We start from the raw sequence: 17900 nt of genomic DNA, 5'->3' as shown, positions 1-17900 counted from the left end.
TGTCTATATATTGTTTTATGTTTCTTTCACACACACAATAGTTTTTCTCCTCATATTAATTCCTGAGTTTTTAAGAACAGGTTGTTACTGCAGATAGAAATTATTTTATCAACCATACTTCAATGTACCCCATGTTTTATGAAGGATCAGTCATTTGTTCAATCAAATGGCCATATTATGTGGGTCTGTATTGGTGTTGGTTAAATCCCTTGGACTTTTAATGCATATGATCTTTCAACCAATCACACATTTATCTTCCTTACCTCATCTTTGCAATTTCTTTGTCATTTTTATTCCACGGCTATAAAGATGACAGATACTTGTTTTGCATTTTTCAGAATTTTCATCAGTTCACAGTCATGCTATTTCCTTCTTCATAATACATTTTTCAGCACTTCTACATTTAGAAATCTTATTAATGATATGTACACTGATTTTCAAGTTGTAAAACCTTAATTGTTCACAGTGTATTAACTTCTTTTAAGGCAGCTTAGAGAAATTTGAATTTAACCTGTTTGCACACATTGTCAGTGAGCTGACGAGCAGCATTTCCTTGAATTGCCATTCTTGTTGGATTTTTGCACTTAAAAATGCAGTAAAAACCATTTTTAAATGGAGAAGAACTGGATGGATGAGGGATAACGAGCAGCATCCTTGAATTGCCATTCTTGTTGGATTTTTGCACTTAAAAATGCAGTAAAAACCATTTTTAAATGGAGAAGAACTGGATGGATGAGGGATCTGATGGATGAAAGCATGGGTGGGTGGAGAGAAGAGACAGCGTTAGAGACAAAACAGTTGGTGGTCCATGGGTGAGGGAACGAAAGCACGGAGTAGAGAGGACAGACAATAAAGGAGGGAAATGCAGAACTTTTATCAGACTTTTAAAAGATTCAGTTTTAATCTCTCCAAGTTTCAATTCAGTAAAAATTTTAAAATCATCCTTTTCCTCTTTAGCCTGTGGCCACAGATGTACAATTGTCCTTGTACTCTGCTAAACCTTGCCAAGCCTTCATCTTCGACTGATTCATTTGTGGTAAAGAAGTTTCACCCTACCCAGAAATTTCTCATCCACACCTTGAATCATCTCTCTTTGTCAAAATGTAAGCACGCTACATGCATACAATAAAGCAATTCTGCCTTTCACAGCATATCTTGTCTGAAGAGAAAGAAAGGGAATTCACGTTTATCTTCAGTACAATTTTAATTGGACTTGGATCCAATCAGTATAAATTTTAAGAAACTGACTGTGTATCAATCTGTGCCATAATAATCATCAGAGAGTTCTGGGGACTCTTTCCAGGAGCTCAGATTCGTGAATGCCCCTTGGCATCATTAGATGATTCAGGATAAGAGAAGAAAATTGTCCATCTGTTGGCAGTAGATGATGTTTTAAGAAACAGTCAGGTGCCTTCATGTTGGAGAAATCACTGGGAAGAACCCACCTGCATCCACCTTCCTTTGCCTGAGTCAAAGCAGGCAGAGCTGATGAAGCACAAACTAACCTCCATTCTTGAACATTTGTAGACACCGGAGTTACGATTTCCCCAAAGCCCTCTGAGACCGAGCTCCTCCAAAGCCCATGAGCATTTTCTTTCACCCTCTCCTGTTCCAATGTGAAAATTCTGACTTTGGCTCCTACTGCACATGAACACTGTGATCATCTGTGTGTTAGGTAAAAGAGTCAAAAAACCAGGCCCAGAGCAGCACTACAACAAGCCTTTATCAGGGGGAGGACCAGGCGGGCTGTCTCCTAACAAAGGAAAAGCATCCTGGATGAACAGGGACACTACTATGCTTTTTAAAAAATGAAATTCTGTCCTTTTCAAAAACATCAGTCAGGATCAATGGAACAGACTGGAAGACACAAAAACAAATGCAGATGTACTCAGCTACCTCATCTTCGACAAAGGAGCTCACCATCCTCAGTGGAGGAAAGATAGCCTCTTTAATAAATGGTGTTGGAAAAACTGGATATCAACCTGTCACAGATTAAAATTAGACCCTTATCTTTCGCCATGCACTAAATTAAAATCCAAATGGATTAAAGATCTAAATATTAAAACAGAAACATTAAACTTGCTGGAAAGTAAGTTAGGCAGAACTCTGGAAGACATTGGTATAGGAAAAGACTTTATGAACAAATCCTCAGTAGCACGGGAACTAGCAGAAAGAATCAACAACTGGGATCTCATCTTACTAAAAAGCTTCTGTACTTCAAAAGAAACCATTAGCAGAACTAAGAGACAATCTACAATGTGGGAAAAAATTTTTACCAGCTGTACCTCAGACAAAGGACTATTATCAAGGATATATAAAGAACTCAAAACAATCAGTCCCCCCAAATATAAAGACCCGATCCAAAAATGGGCATCCGAAATGAACAGACATTTCTCATACAAAGAAGTGAAAGCAGCAAGAAAATATATGAAAAAATGTTCCACATCACTGGTCATTCGAGAGATGCAGATGAAAACAACACTGAGATTCCACCTCACCCCACAAAGAATGGCTGCTATCAAGAAATCACACAATAACAAATGTTGGCGGGGTTGTGGGGAGAAAGGAACCCTCCTCCATTGTTGGTGGGAGTGCAGACTAGTGCAACCACTATGGAAATCAATATGGAGATACCTCAAAGAGCTTGGACTGGAGGTTCCATTTGACCCAGCCATCCCTCTGTTGGGTATCTTTCCAAGAGAACTAAAAGAATCATATCACAGAGAAGTATGTGCACCCATGTTTATAGCGGCACAGTTTGTAATAGCTAAATCTTGGAAACAACCTATTTGCCCATCCGTTGGAAACTGGATAAAGAAGTTGTGGTTTTTCTATAAAATGGAATATTACTCAGCCATAAAGAGCGAGAGAATAGATTCATTCATAGGAAAATGGATACATATTGAAGATATACTCCTAAGTGAAATAAATAAGTCCCACATGTGTAAATACCAAATAGTTTCCCTGGTGTGAATATTCTGCAACAATGCATAAGATTCTAATAAGATTACTGACATTTAGAAATGGGAGGAAAGGAGCTAAAGGTGTAGGGAAGGTGTGATACGTAGGGGAAGAACAAAAAGGGAAAAGAAAAAAATGTGAGAGAATGAAAAGATGAAAATAAAGTGTTTGTAGATGGGGAGGGGAGGAGGGGGTGAAGGGAGGGCAGAGGTAAGGGGAAAAAAATGAGAATCAAGACTTGCCATGTAAAGGTACATGATCCCAACAATGAATGTAACTGTACTGTATCCCTAAATGTACCAATAAACTCAAAAAAAAAAAAAAAAAAAAACATCAGTCAACCCAAAGTATATGTTTCCTGAAATAAGGCAGACACTGAGAGCAAAACACTAGATCTCCCTCATTTCAAGGGTTAAAAAGGCAAACTCATAGAAAAGGAGTAAACCAGCAAATGGAGTCATTTAGGAAGATTTGGGGCAAAGGACATAAAACTCCAGTCAGACAGAAACAATAATTTTAACACATCTGTTGCACATCGTACTCAATTTAGGTGACAATAAAACACTGCATTTTGTATCTTTTTACCACAATGATGGGTGAGATGCCTAGTTTGATAGAAGAATCCTACAGCATATACTAGTGACAATATACCTAGCTCAGGTGCATGAATGTATTCTATTTGTATTTGTCAACTACAAACTATGAATAAATACATGAGCAAAAAACTCAAGTTTTCTGTGAAGAGTGGTGGAACACAAGGGAAAGGATTCAGGCTGTAAGTGTTGGCTCAGGAGTAAAGTTCCTTTTCATGGTGAAGCAAGAAACCATGTAGGGCTTGGGATATAGCTCAGCAGTAATGTGCCTGCCTGGAAGGTGCAAAGTCCTGAGTTTGATTCCCCGTTCTAGAAAAGGCAGACAGACAGAAGGAAAGAAACAGAAAGAAAGAAAGGAAGGCAGTAAAAGAAAGAAACTTAGGAAGGAAGAGAAAAAATAGAGAGAGAGAGAAAAATGTGAGAATTCAAAGTGGGCAGAGTACAGAGCGTGGGCTCAGAAATAACAACTGAAATTCTGCGATGTGCGAGGGCTGCTGGTCTTCTCCGTAATGAATCTTATTGCATTGTAAATCATGAAGTCCAGGATTCATTCCAGGAGTGGACCACAGACAGGAGACTGATACTAAACCACGTGAAATGTATTCTGGGGGCTGCACAACTGGTTGTCAATGCTGAAGCTCAGTCGTGCATTTTCTCCTCAAGACATCATATGGGATTTTTCCAGCAGATGTTTCTTGCTTTCAAAACCAACACTGGAAATATGCCAAGTTCCTCACAACAGGCTCTGGCAAACAGACTGTTTCCCTGCAGATACAAGACTACAAAGCCCACTGTCTCAGGGTGATGTCTCCAATTCCTTGGTGGAAAATGATGAAATAGCCAAGAGAAGGAGCCCCAAACATGTTTTCCACCAAGTTTGGGGTGACAGGTGCAGAGCCCCAGGGCAGGGAGATCCCCAGAGCGCATAGCTGAGGAGACACAAAGCATTGAAAAGAGGGAGAAAGCAGTGCTCTAGCCATAATGTCACCGTGGGTGACACGTCTGCACCATGGCTGTGTTACTGATACATCACTGGGCTGCTACCTGTGCTCCTGTGTAGAATCCAGTTCTGCATGCTCCCCATTTTGGGAAGGCGAATGATGATTGTGGGACTTCTCTGTGACATACACAGAGATTGGTTCTCACGACAGAGGGCTGAGTCCTCAGACACGACCCAGCTTCCTTTCCTCATGTCAGACTACAAAAAGAGCTTGGTCTTCATTTGGGCAGAGCCTACCATGTTCTTCCTGATTTTCTTTTTCCTACTCCTGAAAGCTCTACACACCTCCCAGTGGGATGTTTCACAGTGTTTAGGATACCTGGGTGCAAGTGTCCACAGAGACGGAGACTTTGTGCTCGGTGGGTTTTTCCCCCTGTACTACATGCACCAGGATCCAGAGATATCCCGTCTATCTTTCTTATTCCAGCCTAAAACTAGAGTGGGAGCTAACAGGTAAGTTCCTGTTTGTAAGTGTATTAAATATGGTTACAACTCTGTGTGATTGGACGTGCTTGTGTATGTGCAAGTGTGTGGTTCATATGTTTCGAGAACTATCTTTTAAAGAATGTAAAGACTGGACAGAGAGGCACACTAATGATTTCGGAGCTTCTTTTGCTTCCTGATACTTCCACATCTTTTCACATGTTTTTTGCTCTCCTCTGCATAAGAGACAGATGATAGAATTCCTTGTCTCTGTGTCCAGTCCATCAAAGGTATGCTGTTTGCCAAGCAGGGGATCCTTCAAATGAATGAAATTGTTGCTACCTCAGCACCTGCTTCTCCACTATCTACGAAGTGGCAGACATAGACCCTCCCTAGAATATTAGCGCTGGTCTCACAGTAACGTTAAAATCAAGTAGCTCACTCTCGGTGGCCACTTTGGACAAGAACATTGTTGAAATATGCCTCAGCATGAGGCCAACCTTACCTGAGATGCACCAGCCAAATTAGATCATGTCCCACAAAGGATCTAGATTTGAATCTTAGCAGACATGAGACATTCATTCCCCTGACCTTGAAGTTCATGAGAAGAAGAGAAACCATCATTTGAAAGGGGTTAATGCCCTACTGCAAGAACCTCATTGTTAACTTTTCCAGGAAGGAAAGGAGAATTCGTTCATTCAAGTCTTAATTGACAGTACGGCATGTGCTTGTAATAACTGAGTTTCCGGACTGATTTTAATAAGGGTTCAATGGCAGATCACCATATTTCTCTGGTGCAAAATCCGAGTGTACTAAAAGAATGTTCAACCTATCAATACACTCATATCCTAAGAGAGTTGGACAGTACGCAGTTTGATTCCACAGGTGGCTCTCTCCTTAGAAGTTTCTGCTGACATCGTTTTAATGCTCGTCATTGCAGCAAAAACGCAAGATGTTGGGCTGCCAATATTGGAGCAGAATTTTACTGGTCTGTCTCTCTGTCTTTGGTTTTCTGACACCTTCCTCTCTATTAATTACCCTTCCTTTTGATGGTTTAATTTTGAGTTTCTCTCCCTTTTATCTCTTTACCTTTACCATTCTTCTGGCCATTATTTCATGGATGTGAAGTCTCTGGTTAGATGACAGCTACTGATTATTCCCAACTGTGGCAGTTATGGAGGTAGAAATTAATAATGGAACGGGACAGAATCTCTAATCCCAGGCCCTCTGTGGACCTACTGAGAACCTGTGGGACAAGTTTGTGAGATCAGGGGGTGACTGAGAAAAGCTATCACCAGAGAAGCTTCCGGAAAATCTCCTTCTTTGCAGAATACCCAGTCACATTTAGCATGCCTGTAAAACAATTAAAATATCTATTCCTACATTTGTGGAAGTCCCAGTAAGTGCACGGACTCTCAGCTTTATACTGTAAATGGTCTAGTCACCAGGAATATAACACAATCATAATTTCATAAGAATAACAAACATTTCAGGTTTTTTTTTTACCACGTCTACTCTCACTTTACATGACTATGCCAACATTCACTGAACTAATGTTGGACCTGTTAGAGATAATATATTTTCTATGACTATGATACTTAAATGTCCAATATTTTTCAATACGTTATGCACATTCTCCCTAATATAGATGAGCAAAAAAATAATCTTGCTTCAAAATATAACCTCACTGACAAACCTGATAATATTTAATGCTAAACAATTCCAGGAAAGCCAGCATGCTTTCAATACCACGTAATCATCTTTAGTTTCTCCCCATTCCTCCTTCTATTCCTGGAAGGCAAGAATCTACTTAGCACAACTGTAGATTTGCTTACTTGAAACATCTCCAATAATGGATCCATTTCATTCGTGATATTACATGTTTTGCATTGTATTTGAGTTTAATCTAGAGTGCAGCATGTTTTATACTACAATAATCGGCTTATAGCCTCTTAGCGTCTTTGTCTATTTAGGGAATCCAGGTACTGCTGTTGGCACACAATAGGAAATAAACTACGTTCTACAATGTTCTGGATACCATTTGTAGAACGGATATGATTTCTACTTTAATAGGTGGTTGTGGAAGAACTATCAGTACGTACTGGCTTTCTACTTTGCCCTGGAGGAGATCAACAAGGACTCCCAGCTGCTGCCCAATGTCACCTTGGGTTTCCACGTCTACAACACCATCACTAGTGACCACTTCACCTTGTGGAGCACTCTGGTTTGGCTGTCGGGAACAGGGAGGTTCTTCCCCAACTACAACTGTCAGACACACAGCAAATTTGCCGCCATCATTGCAGGAACCACGGCAGCATTTTCAGCTGAGACTGGAATACTTTTGGAACTCTACAAGTTCCCACAGGCAAGTGGGCCATGAATGTTGGAAAGAACTTTTATTTGAATGTCACTCCCTCTCATCTGGTCAAAGAGAAATGTGGATACTAGGAATGGAAATCCTTCACAGATAATTGAGATTAAAAAGAAACAGAGGGAGAAGAGGTCACTGTGAGCTTCAATTCCTATTTATGTCTTGTGCCCGTGTATTGACTTCCCAACTTCCTTTACCACTGACTTCCAGCAGCTCACGGCTGTGTGTCATGGCATTTATCCATCACACAATCTGCGCATCCCAGAACGTGATGGTCTCAGGAGCCTCCAGAGGCCGGTGACTCTCCAAGGTGGGCTAGGAACACTGGGACATCTGAATTATTTCATACAATGCTGAGGGCTTAAAGGTTGAGAGATCCAAAGAGCAGCTGAAACTCTTATAACTCTATTGGGATTCACCCAGTTTGCACAAACCTGCCTTAAATTCACCCACACAGACATCCTGAGAGGACTACTACAGAAATTCCTCCTTCCAGGTATCTCTAATACGTTCCTTCATGAAGAACCTTACAACATACAGATTAGTTATGAGGCGTAATGGATGGACAGAGTAGGTACTTTAGGAACATTCTAGAAACACTGTCTTTGGAGAGATCCCCCTGGTGGGTGAATGCGTTACTCAACACCCTCTAGGTAACTGCAGCAATACAATGTGAAAACCTTCAGAGAATAACACAGTAAATATCTGTTTCTTTCTCTGAGATTACAGCCAGTAGTAGTTGCTGGCTGGTGGCTCTACAGCCCAAGGCAGCAGGAGAGGGTGAGGCAGACACCACTCCCTTGGTGATACTTCACCCTAAGTTTACTACTCTTTGAGCAACCTGCCCTGGATGAAAAGTCCAGGTAGATCTAACTATTCTTTTGTGGAACATCACATCTACATGCCCTTTCCAAATGCTGTGGAGCAAGAAATCCCAGCACTCTGTCTGTTCACAGTGAAAGGACTGGGTAATCTCTACACCATTCCGACACTTTATTCAGTAGTGGTCTCCCTAGCCATACCATAGAGAGAACTCTGTCAGGCCCTCAGCAAGAGAAACAAATCCAGATCCCACTAAGTTCAAGAGTTACAACATTTTTCTTTGTTTATCCAGGTCACATACGGACCTTTTGATTCCAGGCTCAGTGACAAACACCAATATCCATCGCTCTATCAGATGGCGCCCAAGGACAGCACCCTGGTCCAGGCAATGATGTCGTTACTGCTGCATTTTGGCTGGACGTGGGTGGCCATCTTTATATCTGATGACATGAAAGGTGAGCTGTTCCTGAGGGACCTGAAGGCAGAGATGCTAAAGAAAGGTATCTGTGTGGCCTTCACAGAAAAGCTCCCTGCCACTAAGACAATGTATAGATCTAGTGACATCACCTTCATGGCCAGGATCAGAGTTTCTTCTGCAAACGTGCACATCCTGTATGGGGAGGTCGAGAGCCTCATCACTGTGGACATTGCAGCAGATTTCTATTTAACCACAGGGAAGGTGTGGATCATGACCGCCAAGTGGGACATCGTCGTGTACGAGATGAACCACATGCTGCACTCCTTCCATGGAGGCCTCTCGCTTTCTCCTCACAACGTGGAGGTCCCTGGTCTCAGACACTTCCTCGCCACATCCAACCCTTCCCGATATCCTGAAGACTTTTACTTCAGTAAATTATGGCTCAGTGTTTTGAAGTGCTCTCCTCCCGGGTCATTTTGTGGGAAAATTAGAATTTGCCCCCTGAATACCTCCTTAGAGTTTCTGCCAGGAAACCTTGACCTGATGACCGTTTCTGACTCCAGCTATTTCATCTACAATGCGGTGCATGCAGTGGCCCATGCGCTCCATCAAAGGCTCTTGGAGGAAACCGAAATGTGCTCTCCAGAATGCGCACAGCAACACAGGCCCCTTCCCTGGCAGGTAAACCCACTTCCGAAGCAGGGCCTGCGCTGACGGCCTCATGGTGTCCACAGGTATTTTAACGGGATGAACCATGACCATGTTTTCAAGTCTAGAGCAGCAGAGTTAACCAAATGGGATGGGGCTTCTTTTGTACCTGATACAGTTATACCTGGAATATTCACCTGTGTGGGTAGGTCACTGCTGCTGGGCCTGGGAGTCCAAGCCAGTTAATGAGACATTTTCTCCAAAAATTCCAAACACAGAATCAAATGTGGCAAAACATCTAAATGGAACTCCTGACGAGCTATTAGTAGATCAACAAATGGGCAGGTGTATATTTTTCTTCCGATATATTAGTATCCAGAAAATACAGACATGAGGATTTTATCTAACAGCAGCTATCTCACCCAGAGCACTGCATATATTGTGGCCAAAATCCTCCATGCGAATCTTTGAAGACAAATAGGAAAGCATTCTTCATGATATTTTAAAATTACTCATAGTAATGAATTCTTTGTATATAGCATGCTTTTCCACATTTTGCAAAATCGCAGGAGTGAAGTCTGTGGTCCCACTTTTAAGTATGAGCCCCCCGAGATGTATGTAAGCGTATGACACACCCCTCAGTGTCAAATCTATTTGGGGCAGGTTTTATCCCTGGCTCATCTGAATTTATAGTACAAGCATTGAACTACCAGAGACCCCCGCGGTCAGGCGCCAGTACCCACCTGCCCAGTATATGTCAGAGGCCCCTAAGAGACAGAACTAGCAGGGCAAAGTGGGGCACCAGGGTGACCAGAGCTGGTGCAACCAACAAAGTGCTGGCCGACCCCAGGCTCTGGTTGTTATGGCAATCAATGGGGTAAAGGCAAGCGAGGTGAAGTTTCTATGGAAATTAATGTGAACAAGTCTCCTAAAGGACAAGACAAAGCATTCTGGAATTAGGAACAGAATAGACAAAATACATGGTTGCAATTAGAACATTGTCCTTCTGGTCAGGAGGTTCTAGTGCTGGGAATGGAGTTAGGATGCGAGTTACTCTGACCTTGGCACGTTGGCTTCAGCCAGACTCACTTCTATACACAAGGCAAGTGTGGGGCTAACTCTTTACAGCCTGCTTTGCAAATTCTCAATATTACAGTGCTCTGTATCTCCCTTTCTCTGTCTGAAAAAGGCAGCTGCTCAGGTCTGGTGATCTTTATAGGCACCAGGTCCATAGCAGGCCAGGACAGTCCCCCATGCGCAGCCTTTGTGTGGCTTTCCGCAGGGTGTCATGTCATGCTGCTGGCAGAGAACCCATCCTCTTGGTCCATGGTCATACATTCTGGGATGGTGGCTACAGCATCTTTTCATATTCTGTTGAAAAATAAGCACACCCCGGCCCCTTTGTTTTTCATTGGATTGAGCCATTACCTTTTAGTTAGAACATCCTTTGACAACATTAGTGTCTAGGACCTGTCTGGAAATCTATCTTTCTTATCAATAGAGCTTATTTATCATGGAGTAGGAATGACGGATATTTACTTTTTGTAAGTGGTTTAAACATTTTTAAAAAAATGAAAATAACAAGATCAGATGAAGCATTTGGAGTTAGCCATAGCCCCTTCCCTTTTTGTTTATGTAACTGTGTTTTTAGGGAAAGGTGAGCACACCCAAAGGGGTTTGTGCCCATGAGTTACCCAGTGGGCCTGTGTCACAAGGACCTGTAAAGTGTCTGCCTGACTCAGCTGTCGATCTTAATCCACTCTAAACAGCATCTCCAACTGCAGTTAGAGGTGAGAGGGTGCAGTTTCAATGCAGTTGCTTCAAGCTGAGCACAGTGCCTGTAGAGAAGACCACAGCAGTGGGCTGTCGTCAGAGAGCTGATTTCACAGGCCTTAAATGAAAATCATGCCATAATTTAGCAATTATAGACTCTCTTACAAAGTCATTCTGGTAGGTTTTGGTGAAAAAAGTCTAGCACATTTGTTGTTGATTTTATCTATGTGATCTCTTGGAGTTTGGCAGCCTGTAGGAAAGACTAAACAAAAATGTTTTAAAAAATTAGAGCATGTATAATCAAAGTGTAAGTGCTAAAATAAAACAGCAGATTGGGAAAACAACCTTGTTTAGAAACTGTTTTTAAAGTGATTGGAACTCCTGCTCTCAGACCCTTTGACTAGTGGAGGTTATCTGCAGCTGGTTGTGCTTGATGAGTTGTAAACTTGGGAAAGCCATTTCTCTGATATTTTCTCATAGTTTTTCCTTTAAGTTTAGCTGTGAGAAGATTGAGAATTTAATAATTTTGGAAAAATCTATTTTAGCTAAAAATATTTAAAACTCTTGTTGTTTATAAATGGTCTATAAATGTTATCCTGGGTTTTTTTCTAATGACCCATAGCAGGGTGAGTCAGGAAATTGCCAGTAGGGGTCAGCAACTGGAGACCAGTATTATATACAGCTTTATTATCATGGTCTTGACTTTCTCTGTCTTTGGATTGTACTTTTCTACTGGCTGTTCAAGGCCAAGTTAAGGCGAGACCTATATGAATTAAAATTAACCTCTCGCTGTCTATCAGGCCAGTTAAGTCCCCACGTGCATTACTACAAACTCTGTATAGAGCTTCTTAGCTCCTGTCAGTGTCAGCCATCAGGATGTGTCATGGCCTTGCTTGACCACCTTGCTTTCTGTGAAATCCTGATTTTACACTACAAGTGAAACTCCTTTGGCACACCATTGATTCTTTTGTTTTTGATGTACTACATTCTCACTGCTCAGGCAGTTAGATGACTTACCAAAGTTGTAAGGTCTTGTCAAAAAGATTCTGTCATGTCCTGGGTGGTTTGTTGACCTTGGAGGGCCAGGGCCAAAATATTGGCTGTCTTCTTTTACCAGTTACCTTTCCAGTTTTGGTCATGTACAACTTACAAATACATTAATCAGAATATTGTATGTGATCCATGAATGTAAAATGAAAAGACAAACATAGACATATAAAACTGTGTCATGCACTTTAAGTCATTGCCTAATTTCCAGTCGCAAAAACTGTATTGTTTAATATTCCTCACTGAACATTTTTACCTGACACTAAGGAAATTAGGTGAATTTACCAACATAAATGCTTAATTAATGCTTAATTAAGGAGTGTGTAGAGTGTTTCTTTTTTTTTTTTTTTTTTTTTTGGCACTAGGGATTGAATTCGGGTCCTTGCACTTGCAAGGCAGGCCACTGAATGGCTGAGCTAAATCCCTGGCCCTAGAGTACTTTTTATTCAAGGTATTGAAGAAGAACTTAACAGCAGTTAAAGGAAAAAATTTATTATTTTTCCACAATATAGTGTCCTGGATCCCCATGGATTCCAGGGTTAGAAACTCTGTTTTAAATCACATTTAGAATTTGGAGAGATTTTAGGAGGGGAGAAGACATAAATTGTTCCTTGAGATATCACAAAACAATCACTTTTACCAAAAGAATCTAAGGAAATAGACCTCCCCCAAATAAACCATATTGTGCACTGTCTTAATTCCCTGGAGTGTAACACAAACACAAAATATACCTATTTAGTGACTTTATTTTCATGAGATTGAACATCTCTATACATTCGTGGAACCATCATGATCAAGATCTGAAATGAATTCACTCATGCAGAGCCCTCCTCCCTGGGAAAGACTGACATGTAGCAAGTCCAAAATGAACTCAGAGCTCAGCGTTGCAAGCAAGATCCTGCAAAGAGCTGCACAGGAGGCAGCATCCCAGAACTGCTGCGATTGGTTTCCATTACTCCCCCACTCTCGCATGGGGAGAAGAGTTCTCACTTGGACCCATGGGGTGGTGAACACCCACACAGGACAGACCATCTATCAAAGAGGAAACTTGAGTGGAGGGTGGAGGGAAAAGCACTGCTTAGTGCACATTGGTTCCTCACCTCTAACTTGTGTGCTTTTCTCCTTTCCAAACTGATGCCTTTCCTCTAGCTTCATCCATTCCTGAAGAAAACTGAATTCACAAACAGCGCCGGAAGCCTCGTTTCCTTAGATGAGGAAAGGCGTCATCTGGCACAATACGACATCAAGAACACCGTGAATTTCCCAGCTGGTCTTGGGCTGCTGGTTAAAGTAGGAGAATTCGTCTCCGGGAGTCCACATGATGAAGGCTTGGTCATCAATGAAGAGAGGATAGAATGGCCTGTTGGCTTCACGGAGGTACGACTCCTTTCCATAGGGGACACAACAGGTATCTGAGTGCAGTGCTGGGATCAGACTAAGTGCAGGACTTCAATTCGGCACTAGATTCACCTCTTGCAGCTGGGCTTTGCACTATTTGAATTTTCTGATCAATAATCTGAGGTAATGCTGGCAGAAAGAGCAAGTTTATAGAAACAACTACATTTTAGCAAGGTATGTTCATTCATGATGCTGTCAACAAAATGGGAATAAAGGTAATGAAAAGAGGTGCAGATGATATCGTAGGTAGATAAATACCACACATATCTCTCCAAATACCCAGAAGCCCTTGCCATACATTATCAGAGTCTTGGTATGTTTTGAAGGAGTATAAAATGGCAAGTCATACATTGACATAACATTCACACTATTCCCTTTTGTCTTTGTCCTTTTGAATAACATTTGCTTCAATTTCACTTTTACATAGCATCTCAAATCACTGACGGGCTCTCATGTCACCTCTCCACACATGAACCACCGCATGCAATTTTAGAGGAGATTTGTATAACAATGTTGCTTTCTATGCAATAGACAATTAGTCTGCAGAAAGTGGTGCCCACCTTGATTATGAAGGACAGAAGTGCACAAAATGAACCCTGTGATTCATAACATACTCTCTTCCTTTCTCTACCACACTTTTCAGTAGTTAACTTTCAGGGCTTAGCCAGCTTACGATGTCATTACATTCTACCATCTAGAACTTAAAATCACTAGGTTCCATCAAGTGTGATGGCATAGTAAAATAATCTCCAGAGTGAAAGTTCTCTGAATCACTAACATATAGAATTTTGCCTCTAATGATTTTGGAAGAAGTTGATAAATAAGAGAAAATAGCCAAACCATGTTGCTGATAACAGATTAAATTAATCACGATACTGTGTAACATTATATTTGGCAAATAGCTTAAAGAAACAAAGGCAAGTTAACTATTACAATACCAAACTAGATGTCCAGGTAGTATCAACATGGAAATGATGGGGGAGAGGTAGTGACGATCTCATAGAGAAAGTCAAACTTTTCTCTGAGGTGGAGGGAAACATTGACAACAAATCTAAGTTGATAAGAGTGTGCAGAGTCATGACCAGTGCTTCTCTCTTCCTCTTAGACTCCTCAGTCAGTGTGTAGCCAGAGCTGTGGTCCAGGATTTAGAAAACTTCCACAGGAAGGACGACCTGCCTGCTGCTTTACTTGTGTTTTTTGCCCAGAGAGACACATTTCCAATCAGACAGGTAAAATCATTAAACCACACCATGACTATTGCTCCTCCAGTACAGTTTTTCATAATCTCCATCACTGAAATATGTGCATGCTCGTATCTGAGAGTCCTCACTCAGTGCTCCAGAGAGGCACTGGTTCCTGGGGTGGCCTTTCTTTACTGTCCAGGCCTGAGCAAGACGGTGTTACCCTGAGTCTCACAGTAAGCTCATCCACAGACCGTCCAGGAAGCATAAGGTGTGTAGTTCTGCAACCCACCTGCTGGTGCACTGGTTTCCCATCCAATAGTTTCCATGACAAACCATAAGTACATGCATTGTTGCTCTTTTATTGTAATATGTTTGTGATGGTTAATTATTGCATTCATCAGAGAAATCAGAACACTCATGAAATAATAAACTACATAAAATACTGTGGAAATATCGCAATATATATTGTGCCAAATGCATGGTCTTAAGTATGAAGCATTAATGTAAACATATTATATTGTCGACTTTTATGTTATGGTACAATAAGAAATAAAACAACCCAGTATTCCAATGAAAGATACAATCATCCAAAATCTCTGAAAGGAATGTCTACACATTTAACATTATGTAGCTATAAATTAAAACAAAAAGCTTTTGTAACATAAGAAATGTAGGACCAATGTTACAATACTTCAATGTTAGAACGTTGAAAGAACAAACATTATAAAATTGAATTAATTCCTTCCAAATTACTGTGCCATTCCAATCACATCAGCAGCAAGCATCATTGAGTTTCATTCACTGGCAAAGCTAGTAACTATTTTGAGGTAAAAATAAGTTAACAAAAATTCACTTTCCCTCTTGTGCCAGGTTTGAAACATCAAACCAATACATAAATTCAGAAAAAAGAAATAAAGGGCTTGAGACTCACACTGTAATACTCCCCTGCCTGTCGGTGTCAAGCAGATCTATGGGTAAAACCAAGGAGAACACGGTGGCTCCATGAAGAGGGCTGAGCAACCCAACAGAACAAATCTGTAATCTTGTCCTTCGGATCACCTATGAAAACTGAGTAAGAGCCCAGTTGGAGCTGCAGTCTGTAACCCCGGTTACCTGGAGGATCTGAAGCAGGAAGCCTGCACCTTGGGGCTGGGCCTGAGCAATTTAGCAAGACCCTGCCTCAGGGTGAAAAACAAAGGAAGCTGGGGATATCATGGGTTAAGTCTCTAACACTGTGGGAGGAAAACATACTTAGGACCCGTAAAATGGGAATGGGAAACTTGCTTCTCTCTCCTATAAATAAATTTTAAATTAAACACAGAAATGCCCATTAATAGAGCTGTGCCCCTGACTGCTTTCCAGCTTTACCAAAGCACAAATGAATGGTTCCAGCAATGGTCATCATCTATGCCAAGCTCACAACGTATTTTGTACTACGTTACAAAAAAAGTAAAAAAAAGGCTTACAAAAAAGACACCTTCAGTTGTAAGTGCATGAAATTCTTTTTATTAAAAAAAACATATTCCTCAGTAATTGGGTTAAAACATCAGTTTCTCTAAAGTGTTGTACACCAGAAATATATTTGCAGGCAAAATGCAACTGTTTTAAATTCATGGTCTTCAATATTTTTATAAAAAATTTTCTTGGAATAGTCACAGAAAAATAAACTTGTAGCATGAAGAAAGACTTGTTCTTCTAGGAATTAAGATCAATGACTTATAAAACTGTAGAAGAAGGACTAAATATTTCTCCATCTGAGTATAGATATAGGAAAGCCGTAAATTCAGTTGTGCTACGTGAGTGTTACAAGTGTGTCAGTGCAGGGATTCTCGTGAGGCATAAGCTGAGGTGACAACAAAGGGGCTGAGAGAAGTCCACATCTGTGGGCGTGATGACATCCCAGAGTCACAGCATGATGTGACCTAAAAATGCCTAATGCTGAAGGTCATGTGAAGGACTTTGATCTTAGCCACAGTTCAAAGCTTTCTCCCTAGGCCAGGCACGAACTCCAGGGGATCTCCAAATTCCCTTTGAGCCTCATAGCGATACTGCATGGGTAACCTTCTTCTTCAACTGCGCAAAATCGAAAGCTTTATGAATAAGGACTGCTGAACCTCTGCTTTCTCCCCAGATGCAGATCAGTGCACGCGGTGCCCAACACATGAGTACCCGAACAGAGGCAGAGATCGCTGTCTCCCCAAGACCGTGGACTTCCTGTCCTTCACGGATCCCCTAGGCATGGCCCTGATTTGCGCAGCTCTGTGCTTCTCTGCTCTCACAGCTGCGGTTTTGGGGCTCTTTGTGAGACACCGAGACACTCCCATAGTCAAGGCCAACAACAGGGCTCTCAGCTACACCCTGCTCATCTCCCTCCTCCCCTGCTTCCTCTGCACCTTTCTCTTCATTGGCCGGCCCAACGCAGCCACCTGCGTCCTGCAGCAAATAACATTCGGACTCGTCTTCACTGTGGCTGTTTCCACTGTTTTGGCCAAAACCATCACTGTGATTCTGGCCTTCATGATTACCAAACCGGGACGATCAATCAGGTGGCTACTGGTGTCAGGAGCCTCTAACCTTGTCATCCCCATCTGCTCCCTGATCCAAATTATTCTCTGTGCAGTCTGGCTGGGAACCTCTCCTCCCTTTATCGACACAGATGCACACTTGGAACATGGCCACATCATCATCGTGTGCAACAAGGGCTCCCTCGCTGCCTTCTACTGTGTCCTGGGATACCTGGGCTCCCTGGCCCTGCTGAGCTTCACCGTGGCTTTCCTGGCCAGGAACCTGCCCGACACCTTCAATGAAGCCAAGTTCCTGACCTTCAGCATGCTGGTGTTCTGCAGTGTGTGGGTCACCTTCCTCCCCGTGTACCACAGCACCAAGGGGAAGGTCATGGTGGCCGTGGAGGTCTTCTCCATCTTGGCCTCCAGTGCGGGGCTGCTGGGCTGCATCTTTGCTCCTAAATGCTACATTATTTTGTTAAGGCCAGAGAGAAATTCTCTGCATGGATTCAGAGATAAAACACGTGCCAGCAAAAGAAACCTTAGTAATTAAAAAATATGCTCTTCATAAAATATATAATGTCTCTAGGTAAATCGGCACCACTTTTTTGTGAGGTGTTAGAACAAAACATGGCATTTACTTCAATAATCAAAGGGCTCATTTTTTCTATGATACTCTTAATATTAGGATTATCTCTAGCAATCACCAGCAGTCTTATGAGAGAAATTTATATCAGTGAATACTGATATCAAGGAAA

At 41.7% G+C, this 17900-nt stretch overlaps 1 protein-coding gene across 1 annotated transcript; it reads left to right on the top strand.

Moving 5' to 3' along the window:
• The first annotated feature begins 8510 nt into the window (after positions 1–8510).
• Positions 8511–17695, top strand: LOC104850817 (vomeronasal type-2 receptor 116). The gene is made up of 4 exons (XM_033759427.1): positions 8511–9269; positions 13206–13433; positions 14560–14683; positions 16770–17695. Exons 1-4 carry the CDS (start codon positions 8526–8528, stop codon positions 17693–17695), a joined length of 2022 nt encoding a protein of 673 aa, XP_033615318.1. The 5' UTR covers positions 8511–8525.
• Positions 17696–17900: the final 205 nt, after the last annotated feature.

Source organism: Fukomys damarensis, unplaced genomic scaffold, assembly GCF_012274545.1.
Source record: "Fukomys damarensis isolate Sample0158 unplaced genomic scaffold, DMR_v1.0_HiC HiC_scaffold_37, whole genome shotgun sequence".
NCBI lineage: Eukaryota > Metazoa > Chordata > Mammalia > Rodentia > Bathyergidae > Fukomys > Fukomys damarensis.
This window is presented reverse-complemented; position numbering and strand designations above follow the sequence as displayed.